Source organism: Phyllopteryx taeniolatus, chromosome 19 (assembly GCF_024500385.1).
Source record: "Phyllopteryx taeniolatus isolate TA_2022b chromosome 19, UOR_Ptae_1.2, whole genome shotgun sequence".
Lineage (NCBI taxonomy): Eukaryota > Metazoa > Chordata > Actinopteri > Syngnathiformes > Syngnathidae > Phyllopteryx > Phyllopteryx taeniolatus.
The window spans coordinates 877,608-896,733 of NC_084520.1; the positions used below are offsets into that span (position 1 = coordinate 877,608).

The 19,126-nt window shown below is 47.0% G+C and overlaps 1 protein-coding gene across 1 annotated transcript; it reads right to left on the reverse strand.

Annotated features, from left to right (window-relative positions):
* Nucleotides 1-107: 107 nt before the first annotated feature.
* On the reverse strand, nt 108-18,956 carry LOC133469610 (caveolae-associated protein 1-like). Its single transcript, XM_061756881.1, has 2 exons — nt 18,136-18,956; nt 108-2,564 (listed from the first exon to the last, which is right to left on the reverse strand). The coding sequence occupies exons 1-2, from the start codon at nt 18,664-18,666 to the stop codon at nt 1,668-1,670; spliced, it is 1,428 nt and encodes a 475-aa protein (XP_061612865.1). The 5' UTR covers nt 18,667-18,956; the 3' UTR covers nt 108-1,667.
* Nucleotides 18,957-19,126: the final 170 nt, after the last annotated feature.

The window sequence follows — 19,126 nt, forward strand, 5'->3', positions numbered from 1 at the left end:
TCTAATGGGGTGTGGCTACGATACGTAAACGCGTCCGCCATATTGAATGTGTCAGTGACCTGATAAGATATGTGTGACACTAAAAACAATAGACACAAAAACAACACTGAACTAAATAGCTTTTATTAATTCATTAGTGGTTAAGGAATGAAACATTGTACAAGAATCAGTTACAACAATGTTAATTCACTTTGAAGTGCCGATCACGAAACCACTAAGATAAATTGTGCATTAAAAAAGCTGAACTATTTGATCTTCTCTCATAAGCGTGTCAAGAAACTTCTAAAGGTTAGGTATGTGCCGGCAGCTGTATGCATTATGTTCTCTGGTATGCAAAAATGTACTTTATGCCTTATGAACGGCATTGTGATTATTTACAAAATCAAACACAACTGAAACACACTTCTGTACTAGAAACAAGCTTCGACGAGCTTAATCCAGTTTACAGAATGTTCTGTTCTAATTGGCCACATCCCACCTACTCCAGGCTTGAGTTATTTTGGAAAATCGACTTATATTTGATCTTGGCCAAGGAATGCAGTCATCGCAAAACGTACATTAATCTAGTTAGTTAATATGAGTTTGACCCCACGAGACACTTCACGAATGCAAGTAGCACTGGTGAACAAATCATACAGTTGACGAGACAATGGTCGAACAAATGTGGCAATTGTTGGACTTGATGTGGCACTTTTAAGGGTCGAGCGCCAGGGGGCAGTAGCAGGCTGCAGGATTGCGCAATCTGCGTTTGCAACGGACTCACGTGACTCCGCTCGCAACCTTTAAGATACAAAGCAAGAGAGAGAGAGACGAACAATACCGGCAAAATGTGGATGACAGTTAAAACGATTGATCTGATCGTCATTCTTTGGGAAATGAAAAGAAAGGAATCATTGATGAATTGGCCGTTGAATCTATTTGGGTGGTTGGGTTTGTAAATGGTATTGAAAAACGGCAACAGAGCGGCCATGTTGGAAGATGAGATGGAGAATTGAAGTTTTAGAGGGGCTTTTCCATATATTTGCACTTCCGAGTGAAAATGTCAGGAAGGTTCCACGTCATAGCGCGAGGGGCAGCGGAACACTAACGCGCATGCGCGATTTCATTTCAATGTTTTCAGTTGGAAGGTGAATTGCGGCAAGTCCCGTGGAAGCCGGTCCGCTTCCTGTCGGCCACTTTGGAAACGATTCGATTGCGGGGGCGCCCGTCAGATGCGATTGAATTTCTTGCTCCGGAAGACGAACCTTTTCAAAAGAAGGTAGAGAAGGCGAAGCAAGGCAACCGACGCCGTGAAGGCCTTCATTTTGAAAAAGATCAGGACCGCGATGTGTTGCTTTAAGGGCAGAAAGTACAAAAGTGCGAGGTGAAATGGGGGCGTTCGGAGGCAGCTTGTCTCCTGACGCGCATTCTGCCCGAAAAAACCGAAGCTAGACGAGGCCTTCGCCGTAGGAGGGTCAAAGGGTGAGAGGGGGTTAGTTGTCCAGCAAATGAAGGGAAGATCTCGAAATGAACACGAACACGAACACGCGACCGCCCGAAGGAACGAGACGCAACATAACAATTGAAGGAGGGAGAGAGCAGATGTGTTCAAACCCTACGTTGGATTCATTTTTTTTGGAAATTTTGTATTTTTTTTTTTTACAGGAGTCAAACTCCTTGTTCTTTATCTAGTCGCTGTCTCTGTCTTTATCCTCGTTATCCTCCACGGCATCGTGGCTTTCGTCCTCGTCCTCCTCCTCCTCGTCCTCGTCCTCGTCCTCGTCCTCGTCTTCGTCTTCATCCTCCCCTCCGCCGTTCATCATCTCCATCTCGACCTCCGCCGCCCCTCCCTCGAGCTCCACGTCCGCTCGGTCGAAGGGCTCGGCGTTCTGGGAGACCTCCACCATCTCGGTGCCCTGGACGACCTCGACGGCGCCGTCGCGGACTTTCTTGACGCAGAAGGTGAACGGCGGCACCTTGTACACGGCGGTCTTGGAGCGGGCGTAAACCACGTGGTCCGGCGTGAAGGCTTTCTGCATCTTGTCACGGGATGTCTGGAGTTTCTGCTTGCGTTCGGGATTGACGCTCATGCGTGTTCCTAGCTTTCCCATCTTCTTCTCGATGTTGTGCCGGGTCTTCTCCAGGTTCTCCTTAGCCTTTTGCTTGGTATTCTCGATGTTCTCCTTAGTTTTCTGCTTGGTCTTCTCCAGATTGGCTTTCGTCTTCTGCTTTGTCCTCTCCAGATTGTCCTTGGTTTTTTGCTTGGTCCTCTCCAGGTTTTCCTTGGTTTTGGCCCTGGTCTTATCCATCTTCTCCTTGGAGAATACTGTCTTCAGGGTCTGTACACGCTGCAGACTGCTACGCTTGATGCGCTCAGCACGGGTCTCTTCGAGGACGTCGTCGATCGTCACTCCCTCCTCGTCCGAGGACAGGTCTACGCTGGGCTTGTTCTCCTTGTCTCCTTCTTCCGCCTCCTCCGCAGCTTCCTTGAGCTCGAGCACGCTCCCTCCTCTGCTTCCCGATACGGACTCAGAGACCCGCATGGATTTGGACACATTGAGTTTTGAGGGAACCTTGACTTCGTCCTGGGGAGAAGAGAGAAGGTATTGATCAATATGAATGCAATCAACTGTGCTCGATTTCCACGCACTAATTACGAATAGAATATCATCAAATGTTTCTCGACTGGTCACCATTCGATGTTTGCGATTGGACTGCTGCGTATCCTTACGGTACAATGAAAACCCATCGAGATGTCTTGATGTGCGGTATGTGCGCCCGTTAGGGCTTTCGGCGCTTGAAAATAAACACGAGCATAAAGGTGAGGCGCTTGTCAAAGTCATGCAAAAGACGTGGAATTGCACACGAGCTAAAACCGAGACGTTCCCGGTTCACGGCACGACCTTGCGATTATCCTTCCAGTTTGACTCATGTCAGTCACGCCGGGGGGAGAAATTGCACAGAAACCAAATGTCGACGGCGGTGAGGCAACGGAAACATCCCTTTGGCCAAAGTGTTGTGTCAGATCCTATTTTCCGAGCGTTCCCCCGATGCTCACGTCGCTATATGGTGTGACGACCTTGTTTACTTGCCCACGCGTGTCAGGCTAAAGGTAAAGTTCTTCTGACTGGGCTTCCTTGGATTTGCAGAGACCGAGCCGCTTAGATCCAACTTTTCACGTGTGTGACCGTTGCGCGGAATTGTCGCCGTGATTGACATCGTCGGCCCAAATAAAACGTCGACTCGCCGAGCGGTTTGATTGCGTTCTGGTGGTTTTTGTGGAAGAGTTTCGATACCGTAGATCGGCGTGATTAACGTTTGCTTCTTCCATCGCCTTCGTTTTCTCGGTCCGTCCATCGGCCAGTCGTCTTTGTGACTTGGAAGCCTTTTCCCCCCTTGTCTTGCGTGACCCTTCACCTTTGGAATACAATGCGCTGCAGATTGTTAACGAAGGGCTGGAAAAGACGCGTGAGGGGCGGGAGAACTTCCTTTTTCCATCATGCCGAGTGTAGAAGGCGGACGCAGTCGTGAAACGTCGTGCGTTTTAACTTCGCTGGATCAAAACAGGAACACGATCGATTCCGAACAAAAGACACAGGAAGGTAGGCTACGCCGCTGTCGCACGAAGCCGGTCCCGGCGCAAATTGGATGATGCTCGAGAGATGTGGAAAAGTGCTTCGCGGAGGAAGATGACAGCATCGGAGGCCGGGAGCGAGGCGAGGGCGAGGGCGGGGGCGCATCTCCATTCTATTGTCGTCCGCTGCGGCCCGACGGCGCTTTTATGAAGCTATTGTATTGCGGTGTCTCGGGTCCGTTTGACCTCGACGGAGGAATCCCGCCTGCCTTTCCTGACCAGCTGCGTCGAAAGGAAAATGGAAAATATTTGCTGCTCGCTTCGGTCTCGCTGAAAAGTCAGCAGCGACTCGACGAACGTGTAAAAAGTTCCAGCGGCCCCTGCGGACGCGTACGTCATGAAGCATGTTCGGAGTATCTGGGAAAGTTCAAGCATCCGCCATGTTGCGTTGACTTCCTGGACCTCCGAATTTAATGGGACATTGTTCTCCACGAAGCTGCAGGAAGGTACGCACTCCGAGCCGCGGAAAACAGACAAACGAGGTATGCGGCGCTGGGGCGAGCGTGTGTTTGTTTGACGGTCTCGACCGAACAACAGGAGAAACAATTTCCACGTAGGCTCTGCGCCCAAACGGAGGGAAATGACTGGAGTTCCAAAATAGGATGTAGCGCCGTTGGGGACATAATGGGAGTTGAAAGAAAGCCGTTTATTTTCGACTAGTTGTCGGAGAGATGCTAACCGGGGTGCCCTTGAGCAAGGCACCGACAATGGACTACATGCGCGCCGAAGCCTCCTAATGCAAACGAACAACGAGAATTCCTCTGGCGTGTGAGCGAGTGTCTGCATGATGACAAACGTATCAAGAGAGTTGCGAGTGTAAGACCCTGGCGCCCAAACCGGAAGTGGCGTCATCAAACAAGACAACACGCAACATGAAGCAAAAGAAGCGTACTGTATGCTAGTCCTCATTCTAAATCTAAAAATAGGCATAGGCATTTTGCGCACGATTCAAGGCGACGACGCTGAGCCACAGCGCCCCCTATTGACCAGCCTCCGCTGTGGCCCAATATAGAACATTTCCCTCCGATGGTTCGCTGTGATATTGAGGGAGCGCGACGAGCACCTGTGAAGTATTTGTTGACGCGTCGCAGGGCGATCTCTCAATACGCCCGCACTGCAACCTCCCGGAGAGGAATCCCGCCATAACACACCCCTTTCGTCTTTCAACTCCCCCCCCCCCCCCCCCCCCCCCCCTTGTTGCTAGGCCAGAGCCAGATGTCTTTGTGTGTGCGTCTATTATAGCTGCGTGAGCAACATCAGTCCTGTCCGGTGTAGGAGTACGCATTCCATTACACATGAAAACAGTGCCTCACACATGCTGCGGGATTTTCCAGTCGGGCAAGGAAAACACGGAATCGTCATGGCTTAGCTGGGTGATGTAAAGAAGAACCCAAACGGGGACGCCGTATTTCCATTTTGCAGGGGGGCGGGGGGGGCAAAATAAATCGGTCCATTCAGTCAACCTTATTATTATGACTATTTTCATTTTTGCTTTCGAACTCAATGCGATGACCACATAAACATAACGTTTGCCAACGGGGCATGGAATTGTAGGCGTGCGTGAGAAGACCCACTTTCTTGAAGACGCATCGAGGTTATATTTTAAGGTTGCAATTTTCTTCCGATTGGATTATATTTGATTATAAGTTGACTATATCACGGAATTTTTTTGTAATTATTTTGTTTTTATATACTTACATTTGTACCATGCCTTTTTTTTGGGGGGGGGGAGGGGTTTAGCTCACTTCTGTAGTTCTCGTTTGATTCCAATGACAGCATAAAATATAGCGGCGTATTGTCTTTTTCGTCCAGTCGAAGCGGCGTGTGCTTTTTTTGTGTGTGTGTGTGTGTGTGTGTGGAGTGGAAAGTCATTTCTCAAGGGAGTAGCATGGGAAAAGCGTGTGATGGTCACACGCGGCATCCAAATCTTGGGAGGGAACTTCCAATTCCTCTCCTTCTTTTTCCAGTAGTTCCCTTCAAGCGGAGAGAGAGAGAGAGAGAGAGAGAGCGCACGATTGCTATATAAAGTGATGGCATGCGAGAGGGATGAGTCACCCGGCCCGGTGTTGCGCTGGAGCGTGGTAGCGTGCTTTTCTCGCCCCCTCCTCCACCTCCTTCCATTATTACTATTTTTTTTTGGTCTGCTGCTCTTCTTCTTCTTTGTATTTCCTTCCATCTGCACAAATTCCCTTCATTCCTCACCCCCGGGTCACGCCGGCATTTGTTTTCCGATTCCTTTGCGGTTACCTTGCCGCTAACTGTCGGAAAGATGACTAAACGCGGGATATTAGCTCATCGGGAATGAGACTTGATCGGCATCGGTGCCGTGGCAACGTCGCAAATATTTCTGCACGTTTTACGTCCAGATAAGCCAAAAGGCCTCCAGATGAATGTTCTCACCGCCGCTGGTGGATTTGCCAAGAAGATTTGTGCCGACGACCGCTTATCGCGTGCGCTCAAACAGGGCAACTTTGTTCTGACGCATCCACGAATCGAACCCAAAATAAAGATTTCGGGCGCTGTTTCCAAGGTTGCGGACATGCTTAAGTGTGGAAGCTGTGAAAGTGTTCCCTCTTCCTCCTGTGAGTCCCCCCCCCCTGCAAGACACAGCTTGCCATTGTGTCGAGCGCATACTTGAATGCTCAGCGGCATTCGGATCGTGTACTTTCATGTCGGCACATGCCGATATCGGCAAACAGCGAATTGATATTTCGGAGCCGTATTATACTCGTAACGTTGAGCGACGGTTTTAAAAAGATCAGATTGAACGTTGCCACCCCGGGGTCCTAACTCGGCCGATATCGTGCACATTTCCCCACGGGCCCGGGGTGGCCGTTGCCATGGCCACCTCTCATGTGAGTCTTTTCGATAACAATGGAGGAGCTTGGCATTTATGGGGAGATTTAGAAAGTGGTTTCCTCAAGTGCTGTTTGTGTTTGCGCCCTACACGTGAACATTGGAGGAATGTGAGGATCGCAATCGAGTCAAAAGTAGGGCCCGACCAAGATGGACCTTTTTGACAGCTGAGATTTGGCACAATCAAATTCCGCTGATTGATCGGCCGAGAAAACATTGCAAAAATCAGTTCCCCAATTTTTTAAAATGTTTGTTTAATGTCATTATATTCGTCTTGTGTTGTAATGCTAATGTGTGTAAAAAAAAAAAAATAGTTTTTTTTTTTTAAATCAACTAAAATCGTCCACCTTTTGCTGATATGAGAAGGGCTAAAATCAGCCAATTAAATCGGCCAGCCACTTAAACGGTGAGGCCTGGTCAAAAGAGTAAATTAGTAAAGTTTAGTGGCATAACATTGATTTGCCGTTGGTTTTACACCCCCAAACCTGTCGCCCATCAAAAGGTTGAGAGAATCTGGAGAAATCACTGCATGGAAGCGGCAAGGCCGAAAACCGACATCGAATGCCCGTGACCTTCGATCCCTCAAAAACCGACATCGATGTGTAAAGGATATCGCCACGTGGGCTCAGGAACACTTCAGAAAACCAATGTCAGTAAATACAGTTCGGCGCTACATCCGGAAGTGCAACTTGAAACTCTACTATGCAATGCAAAAGCCGTTTCTCAAGAAGACCCTGAAACGCCGCCGACTTCTCTGGCTCCGAGCTCATCTAAGGTGGACTGAGGAAAAGTGGAAAAGTGTTCTGTGGTCCGACGAGTCCACATTTCAAATTGTTTTTGGAAATTGTGGACGTGGAAAAGAACCATCCGGACTGTTATGGACGCAAAGTTCAAAAGCCAGCATCTGCGATGGTATGGGGCTGTGTTAGTTCCAATGGCATGGGTAACTTACACATCTGTGAAGGCACCATTAATGCTGAAAGGTATATACAGGTTTTGGAGAAACATATGCTGCCATCCAAGCAACGTCTTTTTCACGGACGCCCCTGCTTATTTCAGCAAGACAATGCCAAACCGCATTCTGCACGTGTTACGACAGCGTGACTTCGTAGTAAATGAGTGCGGGCACTAGACTGGCCTGCCCGCAGTCCAGACCTGTCTCCCATTGAAAATGTGTGGCGCATTATGAAGCGTAAAATACGACAACGGAGACCCCGGACTGTTGAACGGCTGAAGCTGTACAGCAAGCGAGAACGGGAAAGAATTCCACCTCCAAAGCTTCAACAATTGGTGTCCTCAGTTCCCAAACGTTTATTGAATGTTGTTCAAAGAAAAGGTGATGTGTAACACAGTGGTAAACACGACCCTGTCCCAGCTTTTTTGGAACGGGTTGCAGCCATAAAATTCTAAGTTCATGATTATTTGCTAAAAACAATCAAGTTGATCAGTTTGAACATGAAATATCTTGTCTTTGTAGTGTATTCAATGAAATATTGGATTGAACATGATTTGCAAATCATTGTATTCTGTTTTTATTTATGTTTAACACAACGTCCCAACGTCATTGGAATTGGGGTTGCACAGTGTGGCCCGGGTCAAAAAATGAGTTTGGCACCCCTCCTCTAAGATGAGGCTGCATGTTTTTTAGGTGATTTTGTAATGGGAAAAAAAAAAAGGATTCATTTAATATCCTTAGGAAATGAATTGCGAACCGAAGTGAATCTGGAACAGTGTGACTTGTGATCGCTCTTCTCAAAATCACATATGACTATTTTGACTGAAATGAAATTGCAGCTTCATCTGGCTTGTCACGCAATTAACAAGAAGTCGTAAACGAATGGACTGGCGAAAATGCAGAAATGACGAATGCGCTGGGCACCTGCAAGGCTTAACAACACATACCAAAACTCTTGCAACCAGGAAAGTTGCAAACAAATAAATAAACGGACTCAGTAACATGGCAAGCATTAACCATACAAACCCAAACAAAAAACTGGATCTAACCAGAACCGAACACAATACACAAACCCACGAGATGAAACACATCTCGGCTGGAGAATGAGGCTCGCGAGGAGCAATTTCTTTTCAATTCGAAAACGAGCCACAGGCGCTCATGCAAACCGAGTTTAGAAAGGAGGAAATAAGGAATCGACTCACTAATTGAAAAGCGTGAAAATATCAAAGCGGTCTCAATCAGACTGTGAAAGGATCTCAAAAGTATTTACATCGATCTCGTTTGGTCATCTGACTTTGTCCAATTTCAAAAAAATGAGCAACTGTCGTACATACGATTTCCTTCTTAACTACCAAATAAACATTTGAGTATGTAAAAGTATTTGAGTAGTAACGCCTCTTTTGACCCTTTTCTTTTTTTGGGGGGGGTTAGTATCATAACAAGCCTTTCGGAGGATTTATGACTAAAATCACATGAACAATGGAATCATATGAGGAGACAAAATGTGATTAAGTTTGCGTATAACCACAACTTGGGAATATGAGTCATCCGTGTGTGACTGTGGAAAAGTCAAGAAATGAAAAAAGTCGTTTTTGTAAGACGATGAGTTTGACGCAGTTTCGATACAAAAGGAAAACCGCAGTCCGGGCTGCTGTCATTTATGGTTTGCCAGTTATGGAGTTGCCCACTGAATTGCTAGGCCTCATTATCTGGGAAGGGGGGGGGACCTCTGAGGAACACCACCTCAACATGATAAACTCATTCCAGATCCCCACCACGGTTCGGCTTAGCTTGCCATAGTATTGTGCGGAAAATGAACTTTGATCTGGCTTTCGTCACGAGTGTCACACAAGCGGGCCACAGTGTCACCATCTGGATCTGTTGCAAGTCAGGAATTCTTTGGGGAAGCTTCCTTTCACTTCCATTCATTTTGTTCCAAAAGTATGGATTCTCGGTCAGCCAGTGTGCCAAGCTCCAAGTCTTTGAGGTACCGCTGCGCTCGGTACGGTACGGACCGGTCGATACCCTTCACGTGTAGCACCGTGAAAATGCAAAACCTTCCGCGCTATCCCAAATTTGAAGCAACGGTCCTGATAATACCGAATGGTCTACCCCACCTCTCGCCCAAAGTCACCTGCGGGAGTTCTCTAGTCCGGCTCAATGAGGACAAGGGGTCTCGGAAATGAAAGGGTAAGACGGTTGGGATCCAAAATGATTTTGGCAGCACTGTACATGTAACTTTGCTATTCCCTTTTCTTGCTCCTGACAAGCCAATTCGACTCAGGAAGCACTTTATCGAAACAATCCTATGTTGTGGTGTAGATGTCAACGCGAGTTCTTTAGGCCGTGTATCAGATGTTGCTGACCAAACAGGAACACATTCTCAATGGCTCTTTCCTTCGCACAATCAAACAAGTATGTGATAGGTGCTATTTTTAGACATCGCTGTCTTAACATTGTCTCCATACTCTTGATTCTTTTATCCTCTCACCCTCTTTCTCAATTTTGCCCTCACACACGACTTCACCATCTTGCTGTCGCGCACACCTTTTGTATCTCATGAACCTTGGAAGGAACACTCCCGAAAGACAAAATGTGCTGGTCTTTGTTGAAAGAACATTTCACACAATCTGGCTTGCAAACTTAGCCCAGAGCGTTTGAGACTATGATGTCCATATTTGGACAGGCCTGGGCCGACCTGTGAACGAGAAGGGGGGTTTGCTCATGATACATTTGCAAATATAACTCCCAGGCTGTGTAATGGAGCAAAATGCTCTGTGTCATTTTTTGCAAATCTTTCTGGCATATTATGATAAAAAAAATACAATTCAAAAAAAAAAGTGTTACCTTTTGTTACATGGAGACAATCTCCAAAAACCAGAATAAGCAAGCGATCCCCCAGAAAATCAGGAAAAACAGCTGAATTTGTAGTCCGACGGACTGCGAAAAAACATATCGCTAACAGTGACGTCCACTTACAAGAGGTCTAAGCTGCACCGTAGTTACAAATACAAGAAGCGAGGCACTTCCTGCCCCCCCGACCGAATGGGATCGGTGTTGAGACTCGGTACTGTACCGAAAAATCGGAATATGAATACGTGTACAGTGACGCCCTTACGCTTTAGTACATTGTGTCTGCGGGACAACATTTTGGAATCACCCGAGGTTTGCGAATCCAGGATTCTCATACTTTTAAAGGTCAGGATCCAGAGAAGCCCAAAAGAAGGATTTCAAATATTTGAAGATAATGCCAACGACAATGTGGGGTGAGAAAAACAGACTTTATTGACAGAAACACTGGGAGTCCAGTGAATAACTTTTATGCAGCTGGCACAAGCTCAAGTCGCGCTTTTTGCCCTTTTCACAATACCCCTATGACTAACCAGTCCAGGGTAGACTCAGCTGGACAGGCTCCTGGTGAGCATAAGCAGAGAGACGATGTAAGAAAAGGTGGGGATTATGCCTTTGAACTCCAGTCCAGGACTATTTCAGGTTGATATGGAAGAGCAGCTGGGTGAACAAAACAAGTATGTAAAAAGCAAATAATCCAAATGTGAGGAGAGGAGCAGGAATGAGGGCGATGGGAAGGCGGGTAGGGCGGGCTCGGGCGCGGTTGCTTGAGGAGGAAAAGATTTGGAGGGAATTATCCACATGGGTGGACCGTGGAGGTTCTGAGTGGGAGGAACAGAAATGGTTCCACGTGAAGATGAGTAGGCAGAGAACAATGGCTGCTTGTGCAATGAATCAGCTGTCTAAATATGGTCTCTGGCTCTTCATCATAACACACCCGAGTCACCTAGCACAGTGGGGATGGACTCCTTCAGCACCTTTACATTGACCTCTTTACATTCAGTTTAGCATGTTGACCCATCAGCGTGATGGGCGGGGGAATCTGGGGTCACAGATTCTTACTGCGCCCTTTATTGTCCTCTCGTCTTATCAGTCTCTGCTGGACGGTGTCTGTCTTGCACGTAGCCGTATTTGGGACAAAGGTCCATGCGCGGTCCCCGCGGAGCATCATCGGCATTGCGCCGGAATGCAGGACAAGGCTAACGTTTCATTTGTGCTCTCAAAATACAGTGCGGTCGATTAGCCTGAATGTGGTGAAACAAACGAAGGGAACGAGAGCTTGAATAAATGGGCGGAGGTCGGTACACAGGCAGCCAATCCGTAAAGGCGAAAGGTATCCAGAAAACGGGAGGCAAAAAGGCAAAGTCGATAATCGGAACAGGGTCGAGGCTTACGAAGAGTCGCTGACGTGGAAACAAGGAATGCTGGAACGTGACCACGAGGTACAACGAACTGGCGACCGGGAAGAATGAGACACGAGGTTAAATGCGAGGGGTGATGAGGTGGGGAAGACGCAGGTGTGTGCGAGACGACAACCAACCACAACGCACACCCGTGACAATGAGGTCATCAAATGTGGAATTCATTACAATGCAAAAAACCTTGCAGCTCACTATGGAAAAGGGCGAACTCGGTCCGAGTGCCTTACTGTACGTTGCTACTCAATTTTCATCGTTTCATACGTTCCATTTGCTTTTTGTAAACTGGCAGATTCAGCGGACAATGGTTCTGCGATTGACACTTGTTTCATGTGCGCATATGGATATGGGGCAGGTGCAGGATTTATTTGGGCCAAAATTCTGTTTCATGACAAAATTCCGTCACATACCCGAGATCCACGAACGTGTCCAAATTGCTGCTCATTTTTGATTTGATGCTGGAAGGGGCGGGAAGGGGCGAGCCATCACATTCCAGGCTTGGGCCGCCGTATTGTCAGCTGAGCTTTCCGCCTGCGTGTGGGCAAATGTTGTCAAGTAACGGAAGTTGCTGAAATTGCACCGGTCCCTTCGTCTGTCCCACAACTCGCTTCAGCGGGACATTTATCCAAAGTGCACAAACACACAAGTGCTGCAGCTTTGCGCATACCGACGCGACAGTTGACACACACACACACACACGGCAGTTACGCCTCTGATTCCGCATCGCGACCTTTCCACCTGGAAGCTGTGAGAAAGTCAGCTTTGATGGCCAGTGTGAAAGGGGCTGGAGATACCCAACTGTTGCACATACGAGGAGCAGTCCAAAAGTCATGAGCCCACTTCCATTGAACCTACTAATAAATCAACTTCTTCCAGAAATGTTCACTCTTTTTAGTTTAGATACTTGCTTGACGGTTGTTGTTGTTGTTGTTTGTAAGCCTGTTTTCTTCATGTCAGCCACATTGGAAATGAGGTCATCGCCGGATGCCCTCCAGAAGCAGAGCGCTGTGATTGAATTTCTGGCCTCGGAATGGAACCGCCTCGGAACCTTTTCGAAATGTTGCAATAGGCTACAGCGCCGTCAATTCAATGGCAGCACTCTGCTTCCGGCGGCCGTTCGGCGATGACATCGTTTCCAAAATGACTGACAATTAGCAAGTGAAAAAAAACAACAACCTTCAAACGTGTATTTAAAACACAAACCGTGAAAGTTTCCGAATTGGTCTCATTTTGACTGCGCTTCGTACTTCAATTTGAGCAATCTCAAGATATTAAGGACAATTCGGAAGAGTTTTGATCAGATCAATGGGCCCGTGGTCATCCCCATCGCCTTCTGAGTTGCACGAAGTTATTGTGAAGATATAACTCCCTCGGTCCAGGTAACAAAGTCACGAAACCTTGCTAGGACTTCACTTGTGTAAGGAAATGCTCGAGCGGTAAAGCACAGATTCGAATCCAACGTTCAACTCCAAAGCTCAGTCCACATCCCACGAATCCAAGTCCGAGAAGATCAGCGCCTCAGACCCCAGTTAAAAACAATCTGGGCAAAAATGGATGAAGTTGTAATTTGCCTCCAACAGGCATGAGAGCAACGCTGTCCCACTTGTCATTTGCTGCCCACAGCTCGGTCTTTACTGGCCTGCCGCATATTCTGAAAATAGCATTTAACAGGGTCCATGTCAAGCTTGTGCTTGCCTTAATTGCATTGTAAAATGGAAAAACAGGCAAATGCTGCGAGGGATGGCTACTGGCCAAGTGAATGCGTGGCTGTTTAATACGCGAGGGACTATAAAATTCAAAGACACCGTGGGAAAGAAAATCAAAGAACTCGAGCACTGGCCCGATCGCGATGTGCCCGGAAATCTTTCACACACGCTCGCCCGACCACGAGCGGGGTGGCCGAGCAGGGTCTCGGTCTACGCCCCTGGATATAAACGCGAGGCGTTTGATGCTGTATATACAGTATATTGTACTTTTATCACATTTATTCAATCATGAAAAGAGAGACTAGTAGTTCAGGAACAAGTGATGTGGGTGAGAACAAAAGAGTTTTTAAAAGATTCCTTTTCATTGGCTGTGATCTGCACCGTTCGGACGGTGTGCACCGGCGATTCAAAACCAATGGCAGACTGAGTGGCCGTTCATGAAATCCGTTGGCAAACCCCGCACACTGCACCACAGTTCACTTGGGTTCTTTAGATCAATGCACAGTTTTTTTCCGGAAAAATGTGCCTTTTTTTTTCTCACTGTGTGACGACTAACTTTTTGACTACTTATTTGTAATTCGAAAAAAAAGGAAGAGTTGTATGAATTAGAATGTTCCAAATGTAATATAAGTGAGAGTTATTCACTCAAATGGCTTATTATGTAGCCACCACTACTACTTTTACTTCGTTTTTCTCTTTCAGTCTTGATGCCCTGTCGCACCATGCTGCCCCTCACAGGTCATTCTTGGTACTACGCTAGACTTCTGGTTGATTAACACGCACGACATCGACTGTCTGTATTTTCTGGCTTGCTTTGAACAGATGTCAAGGAAAGATTTGTGGCACGGTTTCGCGGGCCAAATAAAACGGCGTTGAAGACCAGATCCGGCCCGGGGGCCTGGCGTTTGACACCCGTGCTCTAGACAATTGATGGGTGGAAGCTGAAAAGGTTCAGCATTCACACCAATGTTACTGTAAAAAAACAATTCTTGATGATTGTTGACGTGTCTGCCGCACAAATGAACAATGCGGGGTATGAAGCGTTGCCTCCACCAGTGAGAATGCTTTCATTGTCTTCACAGACTTGTTTCCCCCCCCCCCCCCCCCCCCCCCCCCTTCCACATTCTGGGCTCGGCTTCCACAAGTCGACGCCGCCGGCCTCGTTCAACCTCCGAGCTCCGCGCCAGGTCGTCGTGGCAATGACAGCAGTCGTTTTGTTTTGTTTTTTCTGCTATGCAAACAGGAACCGATATACGAGGGGCTCAAGAAGTAACGAGCTCAATTGAATTGAATCAACTCACGATTGACATTTTTTTTTTTTTTTTTTTTTTTTCCCCAGAAACGTTCACGGTTTGTCGTTGAAATACTTGTTTGAAGTTTGATTGTAAAAGAAAATGTGTTGAACCATTTTGGAAATGAGGTCATTGTTGGGTGGTCGTCAGAAGCAGAGAGCCGGAATTGTATTTCTTGCTTTGGAGGAGGTAAAACGCTAAACGCTTTCAAAAGTTTCCAAAATGCGTATGGGCAAGCTGCGATAGGCTAGAGCACAGTCAAAACTGACTTACTTACTTACTGAGTGACAAGCAAAACAAGCAGAAGACCATGTTCAGCGGTTAATCCCGGACTAGTGCTAGACTAGGCTCCAGGCACTGATCGGAGAAGATCTTCGAGTCACCCATTGATGACATCACCATCGTGTGTCATCACGGACGACATAAGCCTAAGCTCGTACTCATTTTGTTAACATTTTCAAGATGGATTGCCCCCTTGGAATGACACCCCACTTAACCAGCTTCATTGCGTTGTGACTTTGAGGAGGAAGAACAAGTCCAATGGCCTAATTTCCATAAAATTCACAAAATCACATTTTCAGGGCACAACAGCACTTTTGTTGGAACTGAAGACTAAAAAAACAAAAAGAAGAAGAAGTCCTTTCATGTCACCATTACAGCTTCATGTATTTTCTTGTCCTTGGTGTTTAAACATGCTGATATAGGTGACAGAGTTGAGTATGAGTTGTTGATATGTTGCATGTTCAAACCCAATTCCAATGAAGTCGTGATGTTGTGTTAAATGATTTGAAAAAGCATGTTCAACCTATATTTCATTGAATACACTACAAAGACAGGATATTTCGTGTTCAAACTGATCAACTTGATTGTTTTGAGCAAATAATCATGGACTTCGAATTTGATGGCTGCGGCACGTTCCCAAAAAGCTGGGACAGGTGGCAAAAAAAGACTGAGAAAGTTGAGGAATGCTCATCAAACACCTGTTTGGAACATCCCACAGGTGAACAGGCTCATTGGGAACAGGTGGGTGCCATGATTGGCTGGAAAAGGTCCATAAATTCATCAAACGGTTGAGAGAATCTGGAGAAATCACTGCATGGAAGCGGCAAGGCCGAAAACCAACATTGAATGCCCGTGAACTTCGATCCCTCGGGCGGCACTGCATCAAAAACCGACATCAATGTGTCAAGGATATCGCCACGTGGGCTCAGGAACACTTCCAAAACCAATGTCAGTAAATACAGTTCGGCGCTACATCCGTAAATTCAACTTGAAACTCTACTATGCAAAGCAAAAGCCATTTATCAACAACACCCAGAAACGCCGCCGGCTTCTCTGGGCCCGAGCTCATCTAAGATGGACCGATGAAAAGCGGAAAAGTATTCTGTGGTCCGACGAGTCCACATTTCAAATAGTTTTTGGGAATTGTGGACGTCGTGTCCTCCGGGCCAAAGAGGTAAAGAACCATCCGGACTGTTATGGACGCAAAGTTCGAAAGCCAGCATCGGTGATGGTATGGGGCTGTGTTAGTGCCAATGGCATGGGTAACTTACACATCTGGGAAGGAACCATTAATGCTGAAAGGTACATACAGGTTTTGGAGAAGCATATGCTGCCATCCAAGCAACGTCTTTTTCATGGACGCCCCTGCTTATTTCAGCAAGACCATGCCAAACCACATTCTGCACGTGTTACAACAGCGTGGCTTCGTAGTAAAAGAGTGCGGGCACTAGACTGGCCTGCCTGCAGTCCAGACCCGTCTCCCATTGAAAATGTGTGGCGCGTTATGAAGCGTAAAATACGACAACGGAGACCCCGGACTGTTGAACAGCTGAAGCTGTACATCGAGCAAGAATGGGAAAGAATTCCACCTACAAAGCTTGAACAATTAGCGTCATCAGTTCCCAAACGTTTATTGAATGTTTGTTCAAAGAAAAGGTGATGTGTAACACAGTGGTAAACATGACCTTGTCCCAGCTTTTTTGGAACGTGTTGCAGCCATAAAATTCGAAGTTCGTGATTATTTGCTCAAAACAATCAAGTTGATCCGTTTGAACTTTAAATATCTGGTCTTTGTAGTGTTTTCAATGAAATATAGGTCGAACATGATTTGCAAATCATTGGATTCTGTTTGTATTTGTGTTTAACGCAACGTCCCAGCTTGATTGGAATTGTCGTTGTACTTCACTTTTTGGGGGATGCCTTTCAGGAGGTCATCAGGATTCCGAAAGAATGTCAACATTCTTCTGTTTGCATTTGTCTGTTACTTTAAAGAGGATGAATCTGAAGTTGTGACTGCTGGCGGCCAACATGCGTAGATCAAAACTGTCGGCCCAAACGGCAACGATCGTAACCTTCTTCACTTTATACGCTCATAGTTAGTGTGGACTGCCTAAAATGGAGCTCTCCTGTGAGCAGCTGAATGGAGAATGCAAGCGACAGAGAGCGAGAGGTTGCTCCAAGACATGTGACGTCCGAGTCAAGGGTGGAAACTCTGAATGTTCTTGCGCCACTGTGCAAAAAAGCTGCAAGCCATGACACATCACACTGCTGCCTCATAGGCTCCCCTCAACTTCTCTGAAGCACTCGAAACAAGAGTTTATCTTCCAATTTCATCTTTGGATTCCCCTTTTCCTCTCTTATGACCTTTAACACAACCGAGCTTTTCCAGCTTTTTTTTTTTTGTTTTCCTTTGGAAAGGAGGACTGAGTGAGAGAGAGTTTACTTTCCAAGGGGGATTATATACGACTTTGACAACCAGCGAGCATTCTCGCATGTGAAGGCTCGTATTCTTCAGGTCTAGCCATCATGTGCGCTATGGAAGGAAAATATCTGGAATGGATTCCAAGTGTACGGCAGGGGTGGTGTCGACACAATATCTGGGATTCAAAACCAAAATACATTACATGGTACATATCACAATAAAAATAAATGCAGTGTTTAGGCTTCTTTGTTGTACTACTTTGAGTTTGTTTGAGTTCATACGCATTTGAATACTTGACACCGTTGGGCAGAAACCTTCTTGTCCAAACTTGGTCAGTTTCATATTTTTGTTTTTACAAATCGATGCGTTTGGTCAGTCCCCACGTACGACTGTTATTTTGATCAATTATTGACCAATCTAAAGTCTTGCAATGATCTCTTTGACGCTAATGGCTGAGCCACCATGGCATTGGGTAGCGCCCAGCGATATGGAAACGCTGCATTTTTGCGAGACAGCACGGCGTGGCACTTGAATGCTTTCCAGCAAAGGGTTCAACTCTAACCGCGCCCTTGAAGTCGCCGGCATCTTAATTGACTTCCGTCCTCTTCGAAAGCAGCGTTTGTTTGGTGCAAGAGAAACAATCGATTACTTCCATATATGGAAAGCTAACCGCCATCAGGTTTTCACTTTCGTTGGATAAGTTTTGTTCGCAAGAGGGCCACACCCATTCATCCGACCCACCTGGTAGATCATGACTTTGAAGTTGCGCCTCTTCAGGAGCTCAGCCTCGTTGGTCTCCAGCTTCTTGATTTGCCCCCCTTGCTTCTCCAAGGTGGCTCTCACAGTCTTGACGTTGACGCTCACCTTCCCCACTTTCTCCATCATCTTGTTGACGCTGTTGGACGTGGTGCTGTGGTTCTTGGACAGCTTAGTGAGCTCGCCCTGGATGTTGGTCACCGAGCGCTCCATCTCTTGCTGCCTGGCCTCCAGCCCGCTCTGGGTCTGCTGGATCTGGTCCACGGCACCGATGATCTTGTCAAGCAAAGACAGCACCAGCACCCCGTTCACCTGCTGGTCCGACTTGCCAGACTCATCCTTGTCTTCGGCGGCCTCCCCCTCCGTTTCCATGGCGGACAGCTCTTTCTTTGCCGCAGCGAGGACACCGTCTTCATCTTCTGAGTGTGGAATGTCGACCTCGTCGTCTGAGATCTCAGCGAGGGACCGTGGCTCCAGCTGAGCGCTGGAGCACTCCATCGCTTCCATTGCTGCCATGTCAGTGAAGTTGGAAGTGTTACGTTAATAGATCAGACGTCTTCGCTTGTTGGTCTCTTGGTCCCTGCTGCTACTAAGTCTCTCTTTCTAGTAGAAATCCCTTTTTGTCTCAGGCATAAATGCACCCTGTCTGTCTTTGCTACACCCTGCGTTCAGGCCACTTTGTAGGTGGTGCCAAGCACAGCTGGATGTTACCACATGAGCTCCGGGATGTGAATGCCTCAGCGGGCAGAGAAACCCTTAAGTCAAGCTACAACCAACAGTGATTTCTCTCTCTCTCTCTCTCTTTCTAGCCACTCTCCTTTTTTTCCATTCGCCTCTCCCCCTCTCATCAAACCACTCCCTTTCCCCTCCCATACACACATTTGGGATGCACATAGCAGACTCCACCTTGTAGGCCCACCCCTTTTTTTTCCTATCAGTGTGGTTGGAGTCGTTCGAGCAGAGCTCAACTGAATTG